The 11,307-nt window shown below is 41.7% G+C and overlaps 1 protein-coding gene across 1 annotated transcript; it reads left to right on the forward strand.

The window, feature by feature from the left end:
- The first annotated feature begins 1,178 nt into the window (after positions 1-1,178).
- LOC108218071 (uncharacterized) lies at positions 1,179-2,080 on the forward strand. The gene is made up of 2 exons (XM_017390998.1): positions 1,179-1,548; positions 1,704-2,080. Exons 1-2 carry the CDS (start codon positions 1,179-1,181, stop codon positions 2,078-2,080), a joined length of 747 nt encoding a protein of 248 aa, XP_017246487.1.
- The last annotated feature ends 9,227 nt before the right edge of the window (positions 2,081-11,307 follow it).

The following is an 11,307-nucleotide window of genomic DNA, read 5'->3' on the forward strand; positions in this document are numbered from 1 at the left end:
TCATCATGTATATAGAAATCGAAAAAAATTATTTTCCTCATAAGCTTGTTTTTTTTATAAATATATTACCTAATACAATTCTGAGCAGTATTTAAAATGTTTGTAATTAATCCTTGAAGAAAATATATAAAATTTCTCCGATAAATTTTGAATAATGAATAGAGTTCTGATTCCCCATTCTTGATGCAAGGTTACTCCCCAATGCACAATTGAAGCCTTGAAAAAAGAAACCCTAGTTCCCACCCCACAGGTCTTGCTCTGATGAATCAAGTAACAATGAGCTTGTCAAAGCCCAAGAAGAAGCCCTCCTACTACTTCCCAGAAGAGATCTTGTCCGAAGTTTTCAAAAGGCTCCCAGTCAAGTACGTCTTACGCTGTTCTGCTGTCCAAAAATCATGGTATCATATCATAAAATCTCCTTTGTTTATCTCTCAACACTGCAATCATCAAAAAATGACAGCCCATGTTAATCGTAAGGCCATCTCCCGCAGTTGTGATTCAAAAATCCAAATTTGGATCACCAACTGAATCAAAATTCTGACCGACTCCAGCAGCGTGATTCAAATTTTAATCCAAATTACCTTTTTTATATTATATTACATAAATTTCATATTAAACTATATAATCATAAATTTAATATTTAATCTTTATTAACTACTTATATTATATTTAATGCATTTTATGTATTTTTTATTTTATGCATGGATTGTACCCTTTTTTTTTAATTTCAATGAAATTTGCTTTCCTATTATTTTAAAATTTTTACTAAAACATTAGTTTTATTAATTATTAATTATAAACTATTATTAGTTAAATATTAATAATTGCAAATATTTTAAACCCGATAAACGAAAGATTTAAAAATAACAAAATTATTATTTTATAATAAAGTAAGCGATCCAAATTTGGATCAATACTATTAACTGATTCAAATTTGGATCACTTTTTGGATCACTGCTCGAGGAGAATTTGGGGTAATATGCCCCAAATTTGGATTTTTGAATCAGTGTTTGGCCTAAGTACTTGCTTTTCCATGACACTAGTAACCAACAAATGACACATTGACACTACGTTATGATGATGCACAATGTCCAGAATATTGCACATTTGATTATCCGCTTGACATGCCCGAATATGCGTGGTATGTGCAATCAAATGGTTTAAATTGATTGTCTAATATGTTTGATAAAAATGTGGGTTATGATCCTATCATTTTTCTCTGGAATCCTCTTGTTCAGAAATGGAGGACTGTCCCCGAGTCTCCTCTTTCGACATTCACATTTAGGGAAACTAGGTGGAATGCTTTAGCTTTCGGGTTTTTACCGGAATTTGATGATTATGTTGTGGTACATATTGTCAAACCTAGTTCGACCTGTGAACTTTTGGCATTCGATTTCTTGGGTTTTGACCCTCCTGTGGCCTATGAGCAGTTCCCGCATACAGTCATGATTGGTGTTTATAGTCTAAACACTAATTCTTGGAAGGAAATGAGCCAAGATAAGGTTTTTGTTGGTCGAGTGTCAAGTGATACGGTCGTGTTTGTCAATGGTACTGTTTGGGTAGGGTTTGGTTCCGACGAGTTAAATCAGTTAGTCATGTGCTTTGATACCAAGACAAATATACTGCGAAAAATCATGTTGTCTCCCTACATTGAACTTTTTGGACGTCAGCTTGACAGTCCTCTTATACTTCCATTTGGCCAGTCTATTGCTTATTTGTTGAGATTGATCAGATGGATCTAGACGAAGAGGGTGACGAAAATGGACTTCCTCATTTGGACATGTGGATATTGAAAGACGATATGATGGATGGGTTGTCTTGGGAGAAAAAGATGAGTGTTACTTTAGGTGAAAATGTTTGGGTTGAAGTTTTGGGTACAAGGAACAACGGTGAGCCAATACAAGCAAAATCAAACAAATTGATTTCATACAAACTTGATACTTATGAGCCATATGATTTTGTTAAATCATGTGCTCATTTGACTCCTTCTTCCTATTACAAGGACGGCTGTGAATCACTTTTTGTCATTCGTCCTTTTGTAGAAACTTTAGTTTTTCATGATATGGATCGGGAGAATTGAAGAAAATGTGAAGCTGGAGTCCTTGTTATCGCAGTAGGAGTTATCTGGAGTTCTTTATTTCTAGATGAAGATGTGGATGTCCCTATTTGTTCGTCAAAAGTGGCCCTCGAACTGGGAAATATGTCAACATCTAACTACTAGTAAGATGGGGATTTCTTAGTGGTATGCTGAAAAGAATGAGTTTAGCCAAAAGATTCTTGGAATTTCGTGTTTTCTGGTTTTGTTATATGAACTCTATCATTGGGACTTAGCTTAGTTTTGCTCTGTAGTTTGTTATGTTCATGAGACTATTTTTTTTTTGCTGTTATTGACAATTAGGACAATATTGTCTGTGCAATAATATTTGGTATTCTATATGGGTTTTTGTATTCTAGTACCGGGTATTTCCCTTTCTTAGCCTTTTCATATTGTCGTTCATCATTGTTTCTTTTGCTTCAGAGTATTACATCTTAGTTATTTGTGTAATTTAGAAAGATATGAGGGTGAACCAATATGGTTGTTTGGAGTACTCTGATCATGCATACTATACGTTTATGGAGTTCTTTCATCTAGAAAACATGATAAGCCTCTAATTTGATGTGAAATAACCGCTTTCCTTCATATTTGCAATCCACACATTTTTCATTGCTCCCAAGCACTTTATATAATTCAACATATTCAATTTTCAGATTCTATCTTTTGACCGTCCAGTGCTTATATAAGTGACGTCTTTGCATTAAGCAAGCTTTTGAGTATCTGTTCACTAATAAACTGCAACTCAAGCAGCTAACCAGGTCTGGAGTTGTAGTCGGGGAGTCCAGACGTGTATATTGCTTGTCAGTAAACAGTTTACCAGTCTTCTGCTAAACCTTTGCTTGATATTCCAAACCTTTGAGAGTTAAATGATGTCTACGGCAGAGGTCAAAATTTCAGCTGTTGTTTATTGGATCTCTTCTCTTCGTAAGCCTATTCAGATACAGTGACATGGGTATTATAATTATTTTTTTGATTATTTATAATAACATTAGGTTTTGATGATGAACAATGGATATGACACACTTAAATCACCCACTTGACTTGCTTACTTATGCATCAAATGGTTTAATTTGTCTTCTCTGTTCAATGACTGTAGTTCGTAGTTATTATTTTAATCTGTGCTGGAATGTTCCATCACAGGGTCCAATGCGTGTGTCTTCCCTGATTAATTGTACTCATCACTGTGATCCCAACAGGTATATGTGAATTTCTCTTGTGCAAAAGTATAAAACTCTTTCCAATTCACCTCTCCCGAGCTTTACTTCTGGAGAGACTTGTTTGAGGTGCTTTGGTAGCAAGACAAATATATTCTGAGAAATCAGGTTGCCTGATTGGGTCGTATCTGAGTTTGGTAACTTGGCATCCATTTGGTCAATTCATTGCTTGTTTTGGTGATGGAGATAATCCGACAAATGAGTTTTATTGGGAAAACAAGACGAATGTTAGATCTAGTGAAAATGTCCTGGGGATGGCATTGAGTTTTAACGGGAAAACAGTGTTGGAAGAACAACTTAAGCAAATCTGAGCAAGAAAGCAAGCATTCAGAAAACATACATGAAATGTTCACCGTCAAATAAAGATGGTTGTTCAAGATCTGAGGCTTTTGATACCTTGTGTTAATTAACGGGAAGCAAGGTGAAGGTGATTGGAAACATATAACGGGAGGCTTTTTTTAATGGATCATTCTAGATATCTGCTCTCCGAGAATAAGATGAAGAAAGCCTTAACTATTTGTTACGATGATATAAATTTCAAATAATAATGCACTGATAGAAATCTCCCTCCTTTGCGCAAGAGATCCTGTTATGCGCAAGTATATGGTATAATTTGCTTGTGGAATGCTGTTAATGGTGTACACTGCATATATCCGCAGCAGACCTGCAGGTATCCAAGGGAGATTTATCCATGTAATCCTCTGGTTGAAAGATATAAAATTCTTCCGGACATGGATGTGGTGCTGTAGTTTTGGTTTTGTACCAGAAGTTAACGATTATTGGCAAATATGATGGTAGTAGGTCAGTGATGATTTATGTGTATAGTCTAAAAGTGCTAGGGATGGGATAAGGGACCCAGTTCTGTTGACATTTAAGAGAAGGGCACGGAAGGCATAAGAATTAATTAGTAAGGGCAAAGAAGTAACTTCCAGGGTGATTGAATATAAGGCAAGCTTTTTGGGAATTAGGGCATGGAAAATTGACAGTGCAAGTTGTTATAGGAGATTCTCACCTCTCGAAGTGTGAGGCGTCGTTCTGTGACGTTCTTTATCTATCTATTGTCTCAGCTGTGAACAATCTTTAGTATTATTAACAGTAATCAAGGCTCTACAGGCCCTTTTCCGTAGTAATTCATAGCAAAGTGGTATCAGAGCGGTAACGATCTAGTGGATTATGGGGGCGCCGCCATCAAATCTGTATCGTATTGAGTTGTTGGAGCAAGGTCTGGGTGACCTTCGCACTACGATGGTTGACCAGATCTCAGCTGCGGTCAATACCGCCACCGCGGAGCTGCAACGTTCGTTGGTGGAGCAGCTGTCTAAATCTCTTGATCAAACGACCCAGCGCCTCGAGGACCGCCTTGCAAGAGCAAAGGAGAGGCAGGATGCCTTATTAGTCACTTTGAAAACAGATCAGGAGAAGTTTCAGTCGGAGATGCGTTCCTCGATCTCCTCTTTAAAGGCGGATGGGTCGGCTATTGGCGACATCGCTACCGGGATGCCACTGTCTCATGGTGGGAACGGAGGTGGAAGTGTGCATCGGGGAGGGGGTTCCTCAAACGGGTCGGGTCGAATTTTCTCGGATTCGGGTCAACCCAATCATTCTTCTGGGGGCGGTGTTAACTAGCGATTCAAAAAACTAGATCTACCCACTTTTGAAGGGGATAATCCAGATGGCTGGATACTACGGGCTGAACGGTATTTTCATTTTTACCGGCTGAGTGATGAGGAGCAATTAGAGGCAGCCATAGTTTCCTTAGATGGGGATGCTCTCTTGTGGTACCAATGGGAGCATGGCCGCCGTCCCATCACCCGTTGGGAGGAGCTCAAGCGTATGTTGTTGCATCAATTCCGCCCATGCTCTGCGGGCAGCCTCCACGAGCAGTGGTTGAATCATTCTCAAACAGCTGGGGTGATAGAGTATCGTAGGAAGTTCATTGAGCTGATGGCTCCGTTGATGGGGGTACCGGAAGAGATCGCAAAAGGCCAATTCATTTCGGGGTTGAAGGAGGATATACGCGCCGAGGTGCGTTTACTTAGCCCTCGTAGCCTTGATCAAGCAATGGAGTTGTCGGTTAAAGTTGAGGATAAGCTCCGTAGCTCTATTAAATTTCAGTCACGTGGGGAGTTCAAGAAAACAGGGTCTATGTCGTCCTATTCTAGTAATTCGACTCACTCTTTTTCTCCCAGTACACGTACTTCGTCTTTGTACTCTTATGCATCATCCTCCCCAACCCAAAGCAGTGCTTCTCTACCCGTTGCTAAACCAGTTGGGGAAGTTAAACGTCTATCCGACACTGAATTACAGAGTAAGAGGGCGAAAGGCGAATGTTTCCGTTGTGATGAAAAATGGTCCATTGGGCATCGGTGTAAGCGTCGGGAGTTGAGTGTGTTGTTGATGGAAGGGGATGAGTTGGAGAATGAGGAGGACAAGGATGTCGGGGTGGCAGTTTCGCCAGAGTTACAAGATCCGGACCCTGCGAAACCAGAAATCTCTTTGAATTCTGTGGTGGGTATTACGAGTCCGAAAACTATGAAGTTGCTGGGAGAAATCGAAGGTCATCAGGTAGTAGTGATGGTGGATCCCGGGGCGACACACAATTTTGTGTCCCTTGAGACAGTGCAAAAGCTGGGATTATCCGTGAATAAGTTGAAATGTTTTGGGGTTTCACTAGGTACGGGAGCAGATGTTCAGGGGGCGGGAGAATGCAAATCAGTGGTTCTTCATTTGCAGGGGGTTACAATTATTGAAGATTATCTAACTCTGCCTCTTGGAAATTCGGATGTGATATTGGGTGTACAGTGGTTGGAGAAGTTAGGCACCGTCTCTACAAATTGGAAAACACAGACCCTGCGTTTCAAGTTGGGAGTGGACTCTGTGACCCTCAAAGGAGACCCGTCCTTGGGCCGGTCTATGATTTCATTAAAAGCTATGTTAAAGACCATTCGAAAGGGAGGATCGGGGTTCTGGGTTGAATGCAACCATGTAAATGTTGCACAGCCAGTAGACCTTGCGGCTGAACAGGGGACTACAACTCCAGCCTACTTACGTCCAATTCTGGACAAGTACAAGGATGTTTTTCACATGCCTCCAGGGTTGCCACCTCTACGAGGGCATGAACACGCTATCACCCTAAAGGCGGGGACTGATCCCATCAGCGTACGTCCATACAGATATCCCCAATCCCAGAAAGCGGAGATAGAAACCCTGATCCAGGATATGCTGCGGGCAGGTATCATTAGGGAATCGAGTAGCCCATTCTCGAGTCCCATACTTTTGGTGAAGAAAAAAGACGGTTCGTGGAGATTTTGTGTTGACTACCGGGCACTCAATAAAGCCACAGTGCCGGACAAGTACCCGATTCCATCAATCGATGAGTTATTGGATGAGTTGGGAGGCGCAAGGATTTTCTCGAAGCTGGACCTTAAGTCTGGGTACCACCAGATTCGCATATGCCCGGATGACATCTCCAAAACAGCGTTCAGGTCCCATGACAGGCATTACGAATTTCTCGTAATGCCTTTTGGCCTTATGAATGCGCCCGCCACATTCCAAGCTCTGATGAACACCATCTTCAAGCCGTATTTAAGGAAGTTCGTGTTAGTTTTTTTTGATGATATCCTCATCTACAGTGCCTCCGAAGAGCAACACAAGGAACATGTCTCTACTGTCCTGCAGACTTTAGCGGCTCATGAGTTGTATGCAAATGAAAAAAAATGTGAGTTTGGTCAGCTCCGCCTTGCGTACTTGGGCCATGTCATCTCTGCCCAGGGGGTGGCGGTAGATGCTGACAAGGTTAAGGCTATGGCAGAATGGCCTATTCCAGCAAATTTGAAGGAATTGAAAGGTTTCTTAGGCCTCACCGGTTACTACCGGAAATTTATCGCGGGATATGCTTCTATTGCACGGCCTTTAACAGATCAAACTCGTAAGGATCAGTTTGGATGGACCCCAGATGCAACCAATGCATTCCACCAACTCAAGTCAGCTTTGATGCGTGCACCCATCTTAGCCATGCCTGATTTCTCTAAGGACTTCATTATTGAAACCGACGCTTCTGGTTTTGGGTTGGGGGCTGTCTTGCTCCAGGAGGGCCACCCCGTGGCGTATTTTAGTAAAGTATTGGGAGTCCGTGAGCGTCTGAAATCCATTTATGAGAAAGAGTTGATGGCCATCGTGCTCGCTGTCCTGAAATGGCGTCCTTATTTGCTGGGTAGAAAGTTCATTATCCGCACTGATCAGCAAAGCCTAAAGTTTCTGTTAGAACAAAGGGAGGTGGGAGCCGAGTATCAGCGGTGGGTCAGCAAGTTAATGGGTTTTTATTTTGAAATCCATTATAAGCCCGGAGCATCAAACAGAGTGGCTGACGCGTTATCAAGGGAATTTCCTGATCCCATGGATGTGTTGGTATCTGCAGGCGGTGTTCTTTGGGGGGAGGTGCAAGCTGAGGTACAACAGGATCCTTACATTCAAAAACTGATCCGTGATGTGGAGGCTAATAAGGGTGGGTTGACAGGGTATCAACTGGAACAGGGGGTCCTGAAATACAAAGGACGAGTTGTGATTCCAAAAAACTCTCCGCTGGTGGGAAAATTGTTACGAGACTACCATGATTCTCCACTGGGAGGACATTCAGGAGACTTGAAAACTTATCAGAGGCTGGCTTTGAATTGGTTTTGGCCTGGTATGCGGAAGCAGATTTCAGAGTATGTGCGAGCTTGCTCTACATGCCAGCAACAGAAAACATCGACGCTGTGCCCTGCGGGGCTGTTGCAACCCCTCCCGGTTCCGGATAAGGTCTGGGAGGATTTGTCTATGGACTTTGTCGAAGGCCTTCCGAGATCCAAAGGTGCAGATTCTATTCTAGTAGTGGTGGACCGGTTTACTAAATATGCTCATTTTGTTCCCTTGAAACACCCCTTCTCAGCCTCTTCCATCGCTGAAATCTTTGTTCGCGAGATAGTGAAACTACACGGGTTTCCTTCGACTATTGTTTCGGATCGTGACAAGGTTTTCATGTCAGTCTTTTGGGGGGAACTGTTTAAGCTTCAGGGAACGGTGCTCTGTCCCAGCACTGCCTACCACCCACAATCGGATGGACAAACCGAGGTGGTCAATAAGTGTGTTGAGACCTATCTCCGATGCTTCATTACTGGTCAGCCAAAGGGTTGGGCTTCATGGCTTCCGTGGGCTGAGTATTGGTACAACACCTCAGTCCATTCATCAACTGGTATGTCTCCTTTTAAGGCTTTGTATGGGCGTGACCCCCCTACATTGGTGAAATATATACCTGGCAGCACAAGTGTGGCTTCTCTCGAGGAACAGTTGGTGGAAAGAGATGCAGTTCTGGATGATCTAAAGGCCAATCTCCTTCGTGCTCAGCAACGTATGAAAGTACAAGAGGATCTGCATCGCAGAGAGGTGCAGTTTCAGGTGGGGGACCGAGTATTTCTAAAACTCCAACCGTACCGACAACACTCGCTAGCCCGACGACCATTTGATAAGTTAAGTGCTCGTTTCTATGGGCCTTTTGAGGTACTGCAGCGGGTGGGTGCTGTTGCTTATAGACTGCAGCTGCCTCCGGATGCCAAGATTCACCCGGTTTTTCACGTATCCCAGCTAAAAAAAGCCATTGATCCTACTACCTCTGTCCTCCAGCTTCCTTCTGTCATCACAGAAGATTTAGTGGTGGCCACTCTTCCTGAGAAAGTACTGGGCATTCGCAATATCACTGCAGGCAACACAACCGAGTCGGAGGTGCTCATTAAATGGACGGGCCTGCCTGAGAGTGAAGCCACCTGGGAGCATTTTGCTAACATCAATCAGAGGTTTGCAGACTTTCACCTTGAGGACAAGGTGTCACTTCTGGCCGGGAGTAATGCTAGGGATGGGATAAGGGACCCAGTTCTGTTGACATTTAAGAGAAGGGCACGGAAGGCATAAGAATTAATTAGTAAGGGCAAAGAAGTAACTTCCAGGGTGCACTACAACAAAAAAAGCCTCAGACAACACACGTTACACAACGGTTTGAAAAAATTCCGTTGTGCCATTCTGACATACAACGGCAAAATATTTTTCCTTAAAATACAGTTGTCTGAGAGCGGAACAGACATTGGTTACGTAAACAATTGTCTATTTGAATATATTCAAAACTCGACAGACAAGCGTTATTGTTGGAAGTGTTGTGTGACATTTTTAACACAATGGTCTAGTAACCGTTGTGAATCGAGGTGGTTAACACAATGGTTTTTGATGTAGTGTTGTGTAATTCAGACTGTGGTTTATTCATACCATTGTCTTATTTTGTCTCCAACAATGGTTTATAAATACCATTGTAACATAGGCAGCTAACAGACAATAGTTATATGCTCTGTTATTTATAAGGTTTTCTAACAACGGGTATGACTAGCCATTGTCTAAAGCACCTCCATGACATAATGGTTTTGAAAAACCGTTGTCTATTTACTGATAAAAAAAAGAGTAAAATGCAGATGGTGATGTACCTCTGTTTGCAGGGTGGCTGGGGGCAGTGTGGTTGCTTTCTTCTTTGTTTTGTGTTGGTTGTTTAAATACCATGAATATCATCAGTTGTTTGGCTCTTGTGTGACCAGTTGACATAGCTTTTACTTGTCTTAAAATATGATGCATTTGACTATAGAAAGCTAATGAGCTTAAACAAGGATACATAACAAGGCACAAATTTTATTCATAGTTAATAGTGATAATAGTTTACAGATCCATTACAAACCAACATCAAGCACAACCAGAAACATAAAAACACTTAAACTTTCTCCTCCGAAATGAGGGACTCCATAAAACCAGGCACATCACCAAACTCTTGCACTCCACCATCGCAGCCATTGAGCTCTGCAAGAGTAGTAGCAGCAACATTGCTTGAGCTTGGGACATGAACAACCACACAAGAATCCCAAGCTTCATTGAGGAGACCTGTGATCAACTCCACCATCTCAGCAAACCAGAAAGCAGGGTCCGGATTGTTCACTTGATTAACAGCCTCCAAGCACTCACTCTCAATGACCACATGCTTGATATTTCCCTTCTCCCATGCTAATTTCAGCCCATAAAAAATGGACCAAAGCTCAGCAGCAACTGGCACAGCCAGGCCGATCATCCCACCAACACCTCCAAGCCACTCACCTCTAAAGTTCCTCATCACACATCCCACAGATCCTCTCATCATTCCCCTGTCAAACACACCTCTGCAGTTCACCTTAACAACATGAGGAGAAGGCTTGCTCCAACCTGCCATGATCAATACAACTATATGATGTGATTTAGTATATAAGAATGTGTTGCTGTGCAGAAGATAGTGCTTGGTGTGTCAATTTATACTAGAAGAGAAATTAATTGACAGCTCAACCACCTCACAGCCATTGGTGCACACAGTCAAAAATGCAACTTACAAAGCTCTGAATGCAGCACATAATCCTAACCAATAACAGTAGTCATGGTTGAAAAAGAGTCATTTATAATCAACCAACAGAATCAACCAACCACAAATGCATTTAGAAACTGATTAAAAAATTAATCAGTTCTCAGACCAAACCAAAGTTCTCAACAGAATCAACCAACTACAAATGCATTTAGAAACTACAATCATCAACCAAATTAACTAACAAACTATAATCAAAATACATAAACCAAACAAAATAATTGAATAACATATTATGTTAAGATTCCATCAGTCCTTGAGGCCATTTGAGATAGAGAATCATGGAACTTGGACTTCAAATTAAAATCCAAGTGTTGCAAGGGCAGGTAGTGCATGTCAGTACCATTGTGGATGCTATCCATTCTCTTACGACCATTGAATGATTTTTTTTGCTATGTTAAAACCATCATCTATAAAAACAAGACATTCATATCTTATCAAGGTAGATGATGATTTTACCACGGCAAAAATAATCTTATCAATGTATAATATCAACAGCAAGGCATATGGACACCACTGGAGAGCTCTCGAAGGCACCCTGCACA

Source organism: Daucus carota, chromosome 1, assembly GCF_001625215.2.
Source record: "Daucus carota subsp. sativus chromosome 1, DH1 v3.0, whole genome shotgun sequence".
Classification (NCBI taxonomy): domain Eukaryota; kingdom Viridiplantae; phylum Streptophyta; class Magnoliopsida; order Apiales; family Apiaceae; genus Daucus; species Daucus carota.

Coding starts and splice junctions, on each gene's coding strand:
- LOC108218071 (XM_017390998.1), top strand. CDS start 1,179: ATGTTTGATAAAAATGTGGGTTATGATCCTATCATTTTTCTCTGGAAT. Junction 1,549..1,703: donor TACGGTCGTGTTTGTCAATG/GTACTGTTTGGG, acceptor CCATTTGGCCAG/TCTATTGCTTATTTGTTGAG.